The following is a 17,254-nucleotide window of genomic DNA, read 5'->3' on the forward strand; positions in this document are numbered from 1 at the left end:
AAAAAGAACGTACATTATAAGCAGAAAATCAGCATGTTATTTCATCTGTACACTCCTCTCCTTCTTTCTTTATCTATCCCTGTCTTTTTTTTTTTTTTCCCTCCGGCATTCCACTTTCTTTCGTTTTTTTGTTTTTTTTGTTTTTTGTTTTGTTTCTTTTCTTTTCACTTCGTATGTTTCCCCTCCACCTGCTCAATCACGCCACATGGTGGCGTAGTAGCAGTAGTAAAAACAAAGTTGTTGCGCTGGCCGCAAACGTGTAGTCATCCCACCGCCACTCATGCGACACCACATCAGGCAATGTTTCTGACCCAGTGGAGAGCAGCTGCTTCGGCCCCTGATGTTCCTGTCTTTTTCTTTGTTGTTGTTGTTGTTGTTCATGAAGCTCCGGCGCCATTGACGCTTTTTCAGTTTCATTTTCCGCACCACTGCCACCGTCACCCCCGCCGCCACCACGCGCCATCGGCATCGGTAACCGCAGCATCCAGGAAAAGCCGAACTGCTGGTGCGAAAAGTACAGCCACCACCACTGGAGGTTGAGGGTCATTAACGCCAGCTTCACAGCGTAGCCGCTCCCGCCTGAGCCAAACTCCATGGCACGGTCGTAATACCGCTTTGCCAAGTACAGCCGCATCTCCTCCGCAAGAAGAGCGTCCTTGATATTCTTCGTACTCGTCGTCCTGCTAAAATTGGCTTCAATTCCACTTTTGCCTCCTCCTTCTGTCTCCTCCTCTAGTAAGGTGTTGGTAACGATGCGGTAAAGGGCATCGGAGACGCTGGAGACTTGGTCCCTGCCAGAAACGCCAAGCCCTAATTGGTACATAAATCCCAAATTAAAATATGCCTTGGGGTCTTGTTTCGCCGCAGCAGCCTCGTAATGCAGCAACGCCCGCGACATGCTTACGCCAACAAGTTGGCTCTCACCGTAGTAGTAGAAATCTCCTAGTCGCAAGTTGGCCTCCGCACTGCCAGAAAGAGCGGACAACCCGTACATTCGCAGTCGCAACATGTTAAGCGCCTCTCTCTGCGACAAAAGTCGTGCGTCCGCAAGTGGAATAATTGATGCTTCCCCAGTGGGCACGGGACGCATGGAGTTGTGATACCACTGCAGCCACACGACGCCACCGTCCATACGCAAGGCGCGCTCAGGAGGGCGACCACTCTTTGCAAAGACGCCGTCCTCAAGTTCATCGTCTGTCTCTTCAATGATGGGCAATTTATCCAACAGTTGCGCGACCTGGTACCGAGACGCGGCATGCCCGGTCTCTGCCATTGCAAGCATTTCTAAAAGCTGCGGGAAAATGTTATCTGCACTTGAAGCAAACGATGACGAATACAGCGAAGACGACGACGACGATCCATCGCTGAGTGCAAAGTACGGCACTTCGTTGCTGTGGTCGAAAATAGAGTCGAACCCCGCCACACGACTGTATAATTGCATCGCCTGTTCGCAGTTTCCCTTTCTCTGCTCATGGCGTGCGAGTTGCCAAATGGAGAGAACATTTCCTCGCATCGCTGCCAATCCAAACTGCTTGATCGCGGCGGCTGGATCATACGGCACCCCACGACCGTGCAGAAGCAGCACCCCAAGGTTGTGCGTTCCCTCCACGCTTCCGCGGTCAACACTCTCGGCAAAGAACTTTGCCGCCTTCTCAAAATTCGGTTTTCGCCCCTTCGCTGCTGACGAGTTCCCGTCGTTAAAGAAACCGATCGCGTGCAGGTATCCCATGCCGTTAAGTGAGACGGCGTCCTTTTTCTCTGCTCCTTGGGAAAAATAAGTCGCGGCGGTTGCAAGATCTCGCCCAATTGCCGGATTTGCAGTACTGTCGCCCGTGGCGTACAGTCTCCCCAATGCGCCGTATGCCGCCACATCACCCTTGGCGAGGGCGTCAAGGAAATAAAGGCGTGCTTGATGCCAATTGCGACGCAATCCATAAATTCCCTTAAAATAAGCGTAGCCAAGGGAAATGATCGCGTCCGTGGAGCCCTCGTCTGCTCGGAACATCAGCATCTGTACCATCTTTGAATTAGAATGCCCGCCATGTTTTAATGCGTCCGCGCTGAATTGCCTGGAAAACCTTTCTGTGGGATTAGGCATGCCCTCATAATTCGTAACGACGACGTCAGCGGCCTCGCGATAGTGCTCCAATGCGTCCTGGCAACTCTTCGCGACGCCCAGTCCATCTGTATACCGCCGCCCAAGAGCCATGTGAGCCTCAAATACTTTCTCCAACGCTGCAAAGGTATAATGCAAGACCGCCTTGGCATCCGATTGCGGAACGCCAATTCCATTCGCGTGTAATACACCCAGTAACCAATGCAGACGACCGTGACCATGCAAGGTTCCCTCCTTAATAAGCTCAAAAGTAGACGAAAGGTTGCCGTTGTAGATGGAACGCACAACATTTTGGTAAAGCTCCGACGGCTCCACATTCGATAATTGGCTTGGTACAAACGAGTACGCATCCGCCCCTTCCGTCTCGGTTTCGGTTGTAGGGAATTCTTTCGAATAAATTTCCTCGATACCAAATTCGGCTGCCGCATCAACCGCATTATCGCGATTCATATGATGGTTCGTTTCATCAACGTCACGGTCATTTACACTATACTCCGCGGCAGAAACTGAAGTTGTGAGCGTATCCACGTCATTCACGATTGGCATAACACCATCGTCCTCCTGTTGTACAACCAACGCAAATTCCCTCATCGCATCATTTCTGCGTTTCTCATGCCTTTTTTCCTCCGACGCCTGCAGGGGATTCTTCTCTTGTTTCTCCTCCATCACATGGGCGAGCGCAAGCGAATCGGATGGCTCAACCACACTCCGGTCAGCCTCCTTTATTCCTAACGCGTCTTTTTTCGACTGAGTTAACTTCTCGGACGCCGCGGAAATTTCATTCTCCCGTTGCAGTTCGGGATATTCCTTCACGGGTAATGCTGCCCTCTCTGTGGCCGTTTTCACCGCATCTCGTGGATCCTCCTCTGAATCACCACTGGCCGTTGACACGGACGAGGATGGACCAGAGGAGGAGGAGGGAGAAGAAGAAGAGGACAGGGCCGTAGAGGGCAAAAAAAACAAAGAAATTATTAATACTAAAAATACCGGCGTCACCGACCCCTGTGGCCGAAGGAGCCGCAGTTGCGGCAGAAACAGTCCCGACATGCAAAGAATAAATGCCGTCGCTACGACAAGCCAGGAATGTTCTGCAAAACACACACACACAGAGACAAAAAAAAAAAAGCCTTCTAATGCTGAACAAGAAGAAAGAAAAAGCACCTAACCTCCCCCCCTTCCTTGCAGTGGACGTAGCACACAAAAGAATAGATGGGGAGAAAAGCAAAAAAAAAAAAAATTTTTTTTAAGAACAATTAAAAAAAAAGATCTTAAGACATCCAAATAAAAACACAAGGCACACCACAAACATACGTATTGGCTTGCCGCTGTTGTATTTGTTGTGTTTGTTGGGATGGGAGTTTATCGCAATGAGCCTTTATTAATCGAAACGGTATCATACTCCGTTTTTTTTTTCCTTCCCAATCGCGAGAGAAGAAAGAGAAAAAAAAAGTTGACTTTTAAGGAATCCTTGTTGTTTTGTGTTTTTTGTGTGCCCCTGGTCCTCCCTCTTTCATTCATTTACTTTTTTTTTATTCCTTTTTTTTTCCTCTTCTTCTCTCTTCTTTTGACGCCCTCACTTTCCCCCTTCATCGTCCCCGTAAAAGTAGGCCTCCAGTGCCGCGGTATCGGTGCAAGCGGCCAGTGTGCACGCGAGGGAGACTCGAATCATCTTCGTGTCGTCCTCTTTTGACAACATGCCGCGCACAACGTCGCGGTGGTACGGCAGGCGTATCTTCACCTCCTTTGAAACGCGCATCTCCGCCTCGGTGCTCTCCACGAATCCAAAGCACGAGAAAGAGAACCCTTTGGGCATGTCCATTAAACTACGGTAATTTCCCAACGGTCCATTTGATGCCTCCTGCCGCTGGGTAACACACGCGAGAGGTGAAGAAGAGGGGACAAGGGAAAACGAAAGCGCCACAACACTGTGCTCCAGTGCCGCGCACACCATATCGTCCGTCATATCACGGGCATCGTCCACGCCGGCAAGCACAATCGACTCAAAATGCCTCAGTTGACCCCTGAACAACGTCGTGGACTCATCCGCTTCTGTCAGTTGCAACTCGTTCCCACCATTCTTCCGCCGCTTCTCATCCAGGGTCTCGTAATAGCAGAATATGGGCGCCAAATGCTGCTGCCAAATGGCACTACGAATAGCAGAGGCTTTAGGCTGTATACCCTGCTGCAGTGATCCCTCGCTCCGCGTTACGTTTACCGTATGCACTCTCCCAGACCACTCAGCGGTAGTAGCATACTTCGGTCTATTCATGACGGAATGCGGGTACGGGAGTCGCCCAATGACGTCGTTCACTTTCCTTTTCGTGTTTTCCAACTCGGCACGGCGCACAAAAAACCTTTTGTGCAGAACCTCCGAATTGAGGCCTTTGGTAGGACACATGAGCAACTCGCTGTCGCGCGCCCAGCGTGTCTCCCCTTCCTTCACCAAGTGAACAATGTGCTTGGGTTGTAGGCGGCGTATCGCCTCCACCGTCATGCGCCGTCCCGTGCTAAGCACCCAACCGTGTGTGTTCACCACGACAGGAAATCGTCGCTGCAGTGGCCCAACAATGGCACAAAGCTGCTCAATGGCGATCGCTGTCGCTACTGGGCAGCGCGGACGTGACCCGCCAAGGAAAAATCCCTTCACAAGTTTAACCTTCCTTGTGTCACGTGGGCGAAGAAGAGGTTGTTGGACGCAGTAGAGAGAAAATACCCCAGGGGGAGAAAACTCCGGCTGTCCGAGATCCAAATCAAGCCAGTAGCAGACACCATGCTGTGAAAATAGGGCATTTGCAATAAACCGCGCAAGAGTCGACTTGCCGATGTTCTGTGAACCCAACACAACCACCACACCGGTGCCTTGCTTCACAATGGCAGGAATTACCTCCGGTAACAAGACCGCATCAATACCAACATCATTTCCACGTGCAACAAAGCGTGGAACTTCCATAAAAGCGTCGGTTAATTTCTTCCCCTTCCCTTTAAGACGATGCCGGCGCGTTGGGGGCAGACCGTAAGGGTCATATGGCTGCACAACTAGCACAATGCTTGGCATCTTGTTCGCAAATCGTCCCCGCCAAGACCCAATCGTTGTCTCCACCCAAACCCAATCAATGGCGCCAAAAATCTCCACGTCATTATCGTCCGCCGCATCCTCATAACTTTCTCGTATCGTCGGAGGAACGACAGTGACCGGGTCGTTTTTTGCCTTGAAAGAGAATGGCACTGGCACCGGAAGAGACTCCAACCCCGCATTCTTGCTTTTTAGGCGTTGCACAGGCGTCAAAACAACCCTATCGGCTTCACTGTAAAGATTAATTTGTTTCTTTCCAAGAAAGAAACCACCAACGGCAACCTCACCAATACCAAACCCAATGATGCCACAAGGGCCCTGAACAGTGACGGGCCCGCTCAGACACATAAGTGTGTGGTGGCATGGACGCATGGCCTCTCGGGCAATGTGCATCTCAAAGAACATCGAAGTGTAGCGGTAACGGCGGTCACTAGTGTGGTTGGTCGCAGCATCCACTCCACCCTCATCCTTGACCGCCCCCATTTTCCCTTTTTGCCATTGTTGTTCCCTTTGCTGATGACGCCGGCGTTCAAGAAGACCAAATCCAGCTCGGTCTCCTTCGTTCTTGGGCGGAACATTATTATCCTTATCATCTTCACCTCCATCATCATTTTCAGAGCTCTCACTCCCGCTGGTTTCTTCCTCCTCTTCCTCTTCCTCTTCTGAAAGAGATTCAATGTTTTCGCTCTCATAGCCGGCAAAGTGTCGATCGATCACCCTCCTTTGCTTTTCCGTACGCGCATCCGCATTGCCGTCATCATCCTGTAATTTTTCATCCGACCAAGATGAGATTAGAGAAGAAGAGTCACTGTTTTCAGCCCGCCCTGTAGCGGCAAAGCGAATAAATTCATCATTGCTATTGGCAAAATGCTCGGCTGGTGGATTCAATTCTCCACTTCGCTGCTGACCCTCGCCTTGTCGAGGTTGAGGTCGAGGAATTCGGCGCACCGAAACCAGCGCTCTCAAATCATCACCTGCCTCAATATCCGACGCTGACGCGTGATGTTTTGCCGCAGCCAGCTTTTTCGAGTGAATTACCTCAGCGACACCTTTTGCCGCACTGTCCCCCTCAACGTTCCCCATACCGGATGCGGGCGGTGTCTTTCCGAGGCGTGTCAGCACTTTATCCGGTAGTTTTAGCCGCTTTACCGGTGGCGCCGTGTCCATATCGTCCCTGTTGCCCCCTTCCGGCAATGCGGTGACGGCGTCGGACGGCGCCCATGGGTGGACCAAAGGAATTCCCCCGCCGCGAGTCGTGGTCTCCTCTGCCCCTGCAGACACCTCGGTGGTGCCAGTGAACAGAAGCCGCCTCGTCCTCCGCATAGCCACTAGGATCAATAGAGAAGAAAAAAAAAAAAAAAAAAAAGCAAATCCAAAAATAAAAGAAAAGTTCAAAAATCATTCGATAGTCTAACCTAATAAAACAAGTATTTTCTCACGTCAGGCTCAAACAGACAAACAGAAACAAATACCCTCCAAGAATATCCGCAGAGCGCACACTCGGAGGATTGATGGAATGGTTCCACGGCACAGAGTGACCACTCAAGTGAAGACGTAAAAAAAAAGGAAAAAAAAAAGCTGATAAAAGTCTCTCTCTTCTCTTTGACTCCGTTTTTTTTTTTCCTGCTGTTTTTCTCATCCCCGGTCCACTGGGCGCCCGTGCATCGCTCATCCGTCCTTCTCCGATTCTCTTTTTTTTGTCACCACTCTGGTTGTCTCTAATTATTCCATTAAACGGGAATGTGTGCACACAGTCTCACCCTCTCCCTCTTCTCTCTCTTAGTGCACGTTACTTTTATTTTTATTTTAGGCAAAAGCAAATTGTATTTTAAAGGCCACGGACAGAGACACAAACACACACACACTTGCATACAACATTGTAAAATCAATGGTGTTGCCCGCTTCACCGGAATTAACGAACTGTCGCTCGCCCTGCAGTCACCTCCAACTGTTGACTCCTTCGTTTATTCCCCTGCTTCCTTCGTCCCGACTGCAAAGGTGACGGTCTTTCCGTTCTCCTTTCGGCCCGCTGCTGTCTTCTTTTCCGACGCTGCTATCGAGGCATTCAACTCGGCTCGTGCTAAGAGTTGGCGCTTCTGCTCTTCTAGAATACGGGAAAGGGACTCCTGCGTCCTCTCTGACCGCAATTTGCGGCGGGAGCTGCGGACCAAAAGACGCTCCTGCATCTTTCTCTGCAACAACTTGGCGTGTGCTATTCTCTCCCGCAGTGTCATCTGCGCAGCCTTTTCGGCAGACTTTGCAATTTCCAACGCCTTCTTGTGCTCCTCGTCAAACACGCTGCTACCAGCGGCCTTCTTTGTATTCGGTCGTGGGGTTTGCCGTTCCGGCTGGTCACTTGTGTCGCTTCCGCCCTTGTGAAAATCGTGCGTCCGTTCCACCCCGGCGTGAGGAGTTAAGGAGATCTCCTTCTTGCTGCGCTTCTTGGGCGGCTCTTCCTCCTCGGTTGCATTATTCTTCTTCCTTTTCGGATGCGTCTTTGTTCCCTGCGCTTCCCTTTTACTGGAGTCGGTTGCTGCCGCTGTCTCCTCCTTATTTTTGTCCTCATCTTCACCAGCCTCGGCGTCAACAACTTCCTGTTGAGCCTGCGTCTTTTTCTTCCTTTCCTCCTCCATTAGAGCCGCCTGTGCCCCTTCGCTCTTTGCTAGTAGGGCCCTTCGACTACGTACCTTCAGCTCTCCGTCTTCGCTGATACGAAAGCGCAGAGCCTTCTGCCTGCGTATATTCTCCAGTATCTTCTCCCTTTCTGCCTTCAGCGAATTAGGAATTTCACCCTTGATGGGCAGCACACAATTTAGTACGCCATTTTTAACATCAAACTCGTATTCCGCCTGATTGGAGCTAATGCGCATTCCTTCCGGTATAGGAAGCTCCAGTCGGTACTTCTTTGTGTGCTTACTCGTGTCAACAACAAGCATCTCGTCCGTCGTCTCGCTAACATCCACATGTACCGGGGGAACATGGTGCAGTTTCACATCCACAAGAATTTGTTCCTTCTTGTAGTGCACCTCAATGCCATACGGTGGTTCTTGTAAACGGGGGTGCTTCGACGATGCCGATGATGCTGGAGAGGCGGAAGAAGGGCGTTGCCGCTTCACTCCCTTTTTTTTATCCCCGCCCACGTTCACGCTGCCGCGCTTCGCGCGTCCCGACGTTGCAGAAGGGGTATCCGTGAGCATCCGCTGTCGCATCTCCTCCACTTCAGAAGGCAAAATAATGGCGCCCCTCCGTCTAGTTTGGGTGGTGTTGGTGGTGGGCCCCGTTGCGTTCTTCATGCGCTTTTCTTGTCGACGTTCTCTCGCCGCCGACTCCTTGCGGGAAAGCCGCGACTGCTTGGCTATCTTGCGGAGCTCCGCCTCCTCCTTCCTCATCTGCGAGGACGACGGCATTTTCAACGCTGCTCGCCCTCCGCGCCAATAATTTCGGCTTCGCTGCCTTCTCCCCCTCCCCCTTCTCGACTCGTGCACACGAATCCTCTGTGCGCTCAGCCAAAGGAGCCAAAAGAAAGCAAAAAAAAAAAAAAAAGAGTTTTTACCACGCGGTTCCCCCTCCTTTTTTTTTTTTTTTTTTTGTGTGTGTGTGTTTAACCACCTCCAATTTTTATCGCTATTTCCCCTTTTCCCCCTCCTTTTTTCCTGACGTCTGTCCTGCGGCCCCCCACTCCACTCCACCCCCCAACAGTCAAAAGAGCAACGCAAAGAAACAAATGCACACCAAACAAAACAGAGTGTAAACAATCACAAAACAACAACAACAACAACAAAAGCCAAAATAATAGGAATAGCAATAATTAAAAAAAAAAAGGCAAAAGAAAAAACACAGAAATATATATATATATATATATATATACCACTATCCATCAATATACGTATGCATAAGCATACGGCCATATATAGGTATATATAGGTATGGATAAAGAAAGCGAGAGTGAGAAAAGGATTTAAATATACATATGTAGCCACATATACAAGTTTATTTACATTCATGTAAATATGCATCCAAAAGCGGGTACCAAACTGTTGCCTCTCAACATCCCTGTGTAAATAGGGCGCAGATGTACATTGAAGGTAAAGCAAACAAGAGAAAAAAAAACAACACATACGTATATATTTATATTTATATTTATATCGTAACAAAGAAAATGAAAAATCCAGCAAGCACAAAATAAGAAGAAGAAGAAAAAAAAAAAAAGAAAGTTAGATGGTTGCCCATCTTCATGCAGTCGTCTTGTTTTTTATTGTTGTTTTTTCGTTTTGTTTTGTTTCTTTTTTTTTTTTATTAATACTTTTTTTTTTCTTCATTTTGTCTCCTGCCTTTCCGGTCCCGTCTTCTTTCTGCTTTTTTTCTTTTCTTTTCTTTTCTTGTTGTTGTTGTTGTTTCCTTTGCGGGACATTCCCCCTGCACGCCAGATCCTGCGGAGAAAAAAAAAAAAAAAATAGCACGACTGCAGTGCACCTTCATTTTTCGTTGCCAGCGAAATTTCGCCCACCGAAGACGGTGGCAGTCGTGCAAGAAGAGAGAAGAGGAAGAAGAAGAGAGGGAAAATGCATGGATGGTGTTTTGAGACGGTGGCTTTAAACTCCGCTGCAAAACAAACAATTAAAAAATAAAATAAAACACAAACAGAGAAACATAACAGAAAAAAAAAAAAAGGGGGGGGGGAGAAAAAAAGACGCCAGGGCTGCGCTACAACGTCCATGGCACCATTTTCTCCCCCAAATGCAACTCCTTTGGTTTGAGGGTCCACCACCTTTTTTTTTGGCACGCTTTTGCTCGCAAAGTTTGTGCCGACGGTGACGGCTGTCCTCCTCCTCCTCCCTTTTCTTCTCGTTGTTCCTCCTCCTCCCCCTCCTCTTGTCGGCCGGTGTGACTCGGAGCGCCTCTGGAAGACGGCCACTGCACACACCTCTCCAATGCCGTAATGGGAGAAAGGTGGTGCAGGTCAAACCCAGCAACCTGACGCGAACGCTTAATGGTCGCAACCGCACGGCGCTCGTAGAACCCCATACTCCCCGTGGCGTACCATTGACTCTCCGCACCGGTGCAACGACCACTTCCATCAGCATTTATCATGTTATTGAAGTGCAGGTAAAACTGGGCTGTGTTTTCGCAGGCTCTTCGTATTCGTGCCACAGACGCCGCCTGCTTCGCACCAACAACACTGGCAAGTGTTGTTTCGTCCGATGTGGGCTTTGACCGTTTCCCATCGAGTGGGTTAGGTGCCGTCAAAGAGGGCCAAAAAAAAGATGACGGGGTCGTCACGGTCATACCAAAACCTCCAGCGGCGGAAACCAAGCCATATTTACAAGTATCAGACAAGCCGCAGTTTCCTGTAGCTTGCGTGGATGCCATCTTCTTTTGCTGAGACATTTGAGAGCAAAGAGTTTCTCCTTCCACCGATTCGCGTTCCACAACCGTCGATTGTCGAGTCCGAATTTTCAAAGAGACAAGTTCCCGTCGTACATTGCGTACTGTCAATTTTTCAGCGAGTTCCGATACAGTCTGTCGTCCCATGGATCGAATTGGTTGCATACCTGAAGACACTGTGCGAAATAAAAATGACCCCGGCGACGGTTGCTGTTGTCCCTGTGACGCCTTGCATGACGCGGTCGACTTTTTGAATAAAGCGGAAATGGTAGAAGAAAGGGAAAAATTCTTCAACGGAACTAATTCCTTCCTCAACGAAAGCGGAGGACTAGCGCTGTCATCAATAACTTGGCTTTCCAGTGCAATATTATCCCCCCATTCCGGTGAGTGCATCAATGTTGACTGTAATGAAGAAAAAGTATTCTCTGCAAAGACACCGTCTTCATGCATGTGTCGCTTCCCCGCATGCAACTTGGAACCTGGTTGCCGGGGCATCAAATTAGATGGCAGCATAGAGGAAAGTTCTCCGGTGTGCTGACATGAATCATTACCCGCGTTAGAAAAAAAGGATCTCTTGCAGTTATCTGGACGCCGACGAAAAGGAAAATGATGACTTTGTTCGTGACGGCTGCAGCTACGACTGGAAGATCGCCCAGCTCTGTGGGGCGAGTGAATTCGCGGCGGTGACTGCGGCCTATCCCCCTCCCCCTGAATCATGGACTGAACGGCGCTTGTCGGCCTCATTACGCCCACATTCCCACCAGGTAAACTTGCCTGCAAACGCTCCTCAGCCTCCGCTATTATTGCCTGCTCTCGCGCACGAAACCGACGTAATCGTTCACGGTGCTGCTCAAGAACGGCTTTGCGACTATCAACTCCTGTCATGAAAAAATACAATTCGCCTTTAACACGTCCTATGGTTTCAATAACTACCGAGCGAAGCGTGTCTATTGTGTGGATAAAAAGCTGCTCGTCATACTCCCATTGCGTCATGCTTGGAAGCGTCCTCTCAACAAGTCCAGAAAATGCAATCTTCTCAAGTTGTTCCTCCGTAAATTTGTCTGGCATGACACCACTTGTCCACGGCACCTTTAAAGGTCCCAGACCGGCCCGTTCCGCGGCGTGCCCCATAGCGGCCTCACAAACAACAATGGTGGCCCAGCTCAGCAGTGTCTCACGGTACGTATGAAGAAAGAAAGAACGAGAAGATGCCGGTTCAAATGACATGTTTAAGATACTCTGAAAAATATCCCTAAAACTCTTAACAACGTCCATCAATAGTTCCAAAATGACAGGTGGGAAGAAATCCGCAATTTCATCCATACTTATCAATCGGTTTAAGCGCACACTGTCGTAAATGACCCGCATAACAGACTGAAGTGGTAGCAGCGCAGGTTCCGGATGCATAAAGTTATTCATGGCGGAGAGGATTGTGTTATTCGCGCCATCAGAGGCATGTTGTTGTTCCGATGCAAAAGAAAAATCCACTTCTTCTGTCATTCCCTTGGGTGTTGACTGTGGCGACCCGCAGGTACTAAACGGTGCAACGCCGTAACCACCAAAGGCAATAATGAGGAGTGGTGCGAGGGTCTTGGGGCGCCAATCATCCGCCTCCTCAGGTGAATTTACTCGCGAATTTTTACCGCTTTTGAAAGTCTCGACGGTATTGGCATTTCCATTCATCAAGCCCTGGCTGCCTTGTAACGTGGGGTCCTTGGAGCCACTGGGAGGACGTTGCCATAATGCGATGCCACGCGCGACTCGCAGTGGAAGCCCACAAGCATGAAGAGGCGGACGCTGCATCATTGGAACAGTGGAGGAAAGCCAGATGCCCTTCTGGAGAGCCACGCTTTGCAGCGCCTGTGTGAGCGACATGGAATCCTGATGAAGGAAGTAGCGATTGTCCACTTTTGTCTCCTCATTAAATGCCGTCAATGGCTTATTATTATCCGACTTCACCTCACTCACATGACGCAATTCCGTTAATTGTGGTTCTGTTTGGGTCAATTGTGTGGGTGAATCTCTTTTCCTCCAATCGCCAACCGAAAACGCTTCTCGTGTTCTTGAGCAAGACATAGCTTCCGCCTTCCGAATGCGTTGACGTAACGTACGGTAATCTTCCGGATCCCCTTCGTACAGCTCCACAGGGAGGGAGCGCATAAGAACGTATGTCGCCAAGCGTCCGGTAGCCTCGGCGCATTTCTGCACAGTGGGCTCCTCTGCGAGCCATTTTAACAACTGTCTCACATGGCTGTGTGGCGCCGCGTCTACGGGCGTATCAAGAAGAGTCTCACAGACACCTGTCAAATCTTCAAAGGGGTAATTTTGAAAGCCGGCCGTTCTACATGTCGATGTGCGGCCATCATCCCTCCCTCTTCTCGATTGCTGAGAAACCAAATCAAAACTCAACAGTGCTTTCATGAGGTGCCGCCGTACCCCCTGTGTGCGGCGTTCCTGCTCAAAAGCGAGCGCATCACGCGGCGCGTCGTCAACATGTTCGCCGTTGCTTTGCTGGATAATTGAGGGGTCGGTCTCATATAAAGGAAAAGACTCATCCAATCCCGAAAGTCCCTGCCAATGCGGAGCAGAGAGCGTCAGTTCAAAACGTCGCCCCCAATCGTCACACCCAGGTGCCATTGATGATTCCTTGCTCCGGAACGCATATTCTTCTGTCGGAGAGTCAGGTCTCCCCTCCTTCCCTTGCTGCTGCTCCTGCTGCTGTTGCTGCTCTCCACTGTCCTCCGCGTGTAGCAGTTGCGAGAGAGCAGGCACTGGGAAGACTCGTTTGCTCCAATCAAACGTTTTCCTGTTGTAGAGTTTCTCGTACCGATCAACTAGGTAGCGAAGCTGCTCGAGTAACCTCTCCTCAGCATTTACAGAGTCCGAGTGAAGCAAATTTTCTTTGCGCAAAGATTCCGAAACTTCATTCCCGCCGTCCTTCTGAGGTTCCACATGTTCGTTTATGCAATCCCTTGCGCCGGTGTCAGACGCGCTTGGCGTTCCATCGGGAGCAGCCACACGAGTAGTTGCCTCATGAGAAGAAAAAGACGTGGGAAATTCGGAGGGCGACGGTGTAGAGTTGGCCTCCGTCTCCCGTATAAGTTTTTTCGCCGCGTAGTACGCGTAGATTCGCTCGCGTCTCTCTTTTGGTGTGGGCCGCACATAGCGAACCGGGGCATAAAAAATGTCGTTTTTCCCCTTCTTAGTGGATTCGCCAGCCCCTCTCCGCCCCGCAGAAGCAGCAGCGGCTGGAAATCCCTGCCCGTTAGCCCCCGTCGGAGAAGAACAGTGTGCGAATGGGGGGAGGGTGGAAAATGCCGCATTTGGCACCTTCTTTGGGTTCACTGCCCTCGTGCCAGGGTCGGGTTTAACGCCGACGGCTGGTGTGTTTATCGAGTTGACTAGTTTCTTCCCCGCTTTTTGCAAGTGGCCGTCAGCGTCACCGGTAGCCGCAGCCGCCCCGGCTCCACCCGCACCCCAAGGACGGGGATTGCCGTGCAGCGGCAGCAGTTCGTCCCCAATTTTGTTGTCCTTGTTGCTGTTGCTGTTGCTGTTGCTGTTGGTGGTGGTCCTCGTCGTCGTGTAGGGACTTGCGGGCCGCGACTCGTGTGATATTTTCCTTTTTGTCGTGTACATGTTTCTATGTGCGTTGGTGCGTGCGTCACTTCGGCCGGAAGAAATAGAGGCAGGCCGCGAAGGATACTGCGGGTGGATGTAAGAATGTGGCACCGCCCAGCCACAGACAGGCGTGTCCCTCCTCCCCTTTTTGTTTCCTCTTCTTGTTGTTGTTGCTGTTGTTGTTGTTTGGTTCAGGAAGAGAAAGGGAGCGAGAGGCAAAAAGTAAAAAAAAAAATAAAATAAAAAAAAAAGGAAACAGACGTGTGGAAGGTCGGCAACTGCAGGTAAGGCGAGAAATGAAGCACAACACAAACACCGTCGGAAGGGGGGACCGGTGGAGACGGTGAGCGCCGGTGCGAGAAATGAGACATGACAGAGAAACACACATCGACGGACACACAGAAATAAATAAATAATTGTTGTTTGCTTCTTTTTGTTGTTTTTTCCCCCTCCTTTTTTTCTTTTTTTTTTTTTTTATTATTATTGGGAAAAGGGCTGCATCACCTCTTGTTTATCCTTTGTTCCTTATGTCTTTCACCCCACCCCCCACCCCTCCTCCTTCCTCTCTCTTCGTGGTGTATATTATATCGACGCCCTCCGTATTCGAGAGCCAATGTTGCACCTCTCGTGTTCTTTTTTTTTTTTTTTTCTTTGCCTTTCATTCGTCTTTATACAATATATATATATATATATATATGTGTGTGTGTATATAAGGGTTGACGTCGGTGTTCATTCCACACACACACACACACAAGTACATTTTCTGCTGTTATTTAATTACGGCGCACATGAAACATCATGTCACGTCAAGTGTACATGTGAGTCTCATTACATGTGTAACTTCGGTCTGTCTGACTGTCTGTTTTGTTTTGTTTTTTTTTTTATTTTTCTCCGTTTCCATGTCCAAGTAAATGCACACATACGCATATATATATGTATGTATGCATGCATGCATGTATATTTATGTGTGGGCAGGCGGATTATACATCGTGAGCACACATACACATACACATAAAAAGAAGAAAAGGCAAATAAAAATAAAAAACATTAAAAAAAGACGCATGCACGCAAGCATGTATGTTACTTACATGTATAAATACACATGTATAAATGTATAAATATATAAATATAAGAAGAAGAAGAAAGGGCCAAAAAAAAAAAAAAAAAAAGGGGGGGAGAGGGAGGGGAAGATAAAAATAAAGAGATGTAAGAAAGATATAAAGAGGAAGGAAGGAAGGAAGGAAGGAAGCATGAGAGAAAGAGGGGAGGGGATGGAGGGGAGGGGGGGAAACAAGCAGATATTTAACAATAAAATGCAGCAGATGGCCTTTGCCAAATGTGAGAAAAGAAAAAAAGAATGAGAGAAGAACCCCGCACAATACAAATGAAAAGAAAAAAAAAAAGAAAAAAAAAAAAGATCATATATCCAAAACATGCACACACACACAGCCATATAAAAACGCATACATGTCTGTATAGTGATATATAATAAAGAAAGAAGGAAAAAAAAAAAAAAAAAAAAAAAAAAAAAAAAGGCATCCGCAAATACATATGAGTTTCATTGGGGATTTAATTACACACACACACATAAAAAAAAAAAAAAAAAAAAAAAAAGAGGGGACGGGAGGGGAGGGGAGGGGAAAGGGAGCTTCGCAACAGACCCCATTGGCCGCCACCGGAAAAGAGGGGGAATAAAAGGAAAACAATCACCGCCCATTCAATTTTTTTCTTTTTTTTTCTCCCCACCGCCCCACCGCCCTTTTTTTTTTTTTTTTCGTTCTTTTTTGTTGTTGTTTTTGTTTTCCCCCCTCGGCCACACCGGCACATAAATGGAGAGGAAACGTGAAGAGGGGGAGCGGCAAATAACTCGCCTCCTTCCCCATCTTTTTTGGGTTTTTAGGGGATTTTGGGATTATTTTTTTTTTTTTTTTTTTTTGGGGGGGGGGGGGGGGGTTCGCAGGCAACCAAGGAGGGACCGAAGCGCAAAAAAAAAAAAAAAAAAAAAAAAAAAAAAAGAGGGCAGAAATGAAAGAAAAAAAAAAAAGGATGGGGGAACGCAGTGATGGTGAACGAGAATAATGGCGGTGGTAAATAAACGCAAAAGTGAACAAGAGGGAGGGAGGGAGGGGAAAAGGAGGTTTAACGATTAGGGGAGGAGTAGGAGGGAGTCCACATGATAAAAGAAAAAAAAAAAAAAGAAAAATGTAATCAGCAACGAAAGAGAAAAAAAAAAAAAAACGATGAAAAAAAAAAAAAAGAATCATGCAAACACACATTTTATTTATTTATTTATTTATTTATTTTTATATATTCATGTATACATGACAATTCCCATCCCAATTAAAACCACGCCATATATATATATATACATTCAAGACATAAAAATAAATAGAGGTACGTCCATATGTCTCTTTCTCTCTTTCTCCCTCGTGTTGACTGGGCAAACCCGACACACACACACACGCGCACAAACCACACATCCCCCCTATGAGTCTTAAGTGCATGCCACCGGCCGCCGGCGCACACACACATATCCCACTCAACTGCCCGGATAAATACATCCGTGCACGTAAAATCAAACAACAAAAAAAAAAAAAACGGTGAAGATATTCACACAATACAGCTTCAGTGCACACATACACACGCACACACACGTAATCTCAAGAATAATTTCAAAAAGAAAAAAAAGAGGAGAAAAAAAAAAAAAAACGAAAAAGAGCGTATGTGTGATTGTGTGCGGTAAAGGCAGAATAAACAGAAAGAAAGAAAAAGAAAGAAACACCTATCCTTGGAAAGCACAGACAAACACAAAAAAGCACACATGTCTTTTCCCCCGTCCCCCTCCTCCGCTCCGTCCATCAAGACCAATTAATTAATTATTTTTTTTTTTTTCGTTTCTTTCCTTTCTTCCCTTTTCCCGGCCGTTTCTTCCCTTTACCGCATGTCAAGAACATCGCATTTCCGGCCACTCGCCGCCGTTCGTCTCTTCCAAGCACGCAGACTGCACAACAGTTAGTTATTCTTGATTTTTGTTGTTGTTGTTTTTGTTTTTGTTTTTTTTT

General features: G+C 48.2%; 4 protein-coding genes across 4 annotated transcripts, besides 35 other annotated features; all 4 read right to left on the reverse strand.

Moving 5' to 3' along the window:
- Positions 1-17,254: part of a sequence feature (heterozygous, non-Esmeraldo-like haplotype) that runs on past the window's edge.
- Positions 115-165: a sequence feature (T-rich).
- On the reverse strand, positions 197-3,163 carry Tc00.1047053508543.150 (hypothetical protein, conserved; the record flags this gene model as incomplete). Its single annotated transcript, XM_812255.1, has 1 exon — positions 197-3,163. One exon carries the CDS (start codon positions 3,161-3,163, stop codon positions 197-199), a length of 2,967 nt encoding a protein of 988 aa, XP_817348.1.
- Positions 359-378: a microsatellite.
- Positions 3,340-3,380: a sequence feature (AT_rich).
- Positions 3,623-3,682: a sequence feature (T-rich).
- Positions 3,690-6,512, reverse strand: Tc00.1047053508543.160 (hypothetical protein, conserved; the record flags this gene model as incomplete). Its single annotated transcript, XM_812256.1, has 1 exon — positions 3,690-6,512. The coding sequence occupies one exon, from the start codon at positions 6,510-6,512 to the stop codon at positions 3,690-3,692; it is 2,823 nt and encodes a 940-aa protein (XP_817349.1).
- Positions 6,533-6,578: a microsatellite.
- Tc00.1047053508543.170 (hypothetical protein, conserved) lies at positions 7,154-8,596 on the reverse strand (the record flags this gene model as incomplete). Its single annotated transcript, XM_812257.1, has 1 exon — positions 7,154-8,596. The coding sequence occupies one exon, from the start codon at positions 8,594-8,596 to the stop codon at positions 7,154-7,156; it is 1,443 nt and encodes a 480-aa protein (XP_817350.1).
- Positions 8,940-8,970: a microsatellite.
- Positions 9,032-9,056: a microsatellite.
- Positions 9,311-9,335: a sequence feature (AT_rich).
- Positions 9,339-9,402: a sequence feature (A-rich).
- Positions 9,438-9,505: a sequence feature (T-rich).
- Positions 9,546-9,570: a microsatellite.
- Positions 9,796-9,859: a sequence feature (A-rich).
- On the reverse strand, positions 9,894-14,210 carry Tc00.1047053508543.180 (hypothetical protein, conserved; the record flags this gene model as incomplete). The annotated part of the gene is made up of 1 exon (XM_812258.1): positions 9,894-14,210. One exon carries the CDS (start codon positions 14,208-14,210, stop codon positions 9,894-9,896), a length of 4,317 nt encoding a protein of 1,438 aa, XP_817351.1.
- Positions 10,011-10,061: a sequence feature (CT-rich).
- Positions 13,276-13,303: a microsatellite.
- Positions 14,354-14,379: a microsatellite.
- Positions 14,410-14,448: a sequence feature (A-rich).
- Positions 14,646-14,668: a microsatellite.
- Positions 14,868-14,904: a microsatellite.
- Positions 15,104-15,205: a microsatellite.
- Positions 15,323-15,415: a sequence feature (GA-rich).
- Positions 15,416-15,441: a microsatellite.
- Positions 15,442-15,454: a sequence feature (GA-rich).
- Positions 15,580-15,608: a microsatellite.
- Positions 15,683-15,726: a microsatellite.
- Positions 15,782-15,806: a microsatellite.
- Positions 15,807-15,833: a microsatellite.
- Positions 15,952-15,995: a sequence feature (T-rich).
- Positions 16,108-16,128: a microsatellite.
- Positions 16,177-16,236: a microsatellite.
- Positions 16,371-16,452: a sequence feature (A-rich).
- Positions 16,469-16,495: a microsatellite.
- Positions 16,867-16,908: a sequence feature (A-rich).
- Positions 17,072-17,128: a sequence feature (CT-rich).
- Positions 17,225-17,254: a microsatellite.

Source organism: Trypanosoma cruzi, genomic scaffold, assembly GCF_000209065.1.
Source record: "Trypanosoma cruzi strain CL Brener 1047053516903 genomic scaffold, whole genome shotgun sequence".
Classification (NCBI taxonomy): domain Eukaryota; phylum Euglenozoa; class Kinetoplastea; order Trypanosomatida; family Trypanosomatidae; genus Trypanosoma; species Trypanosoma cruzi.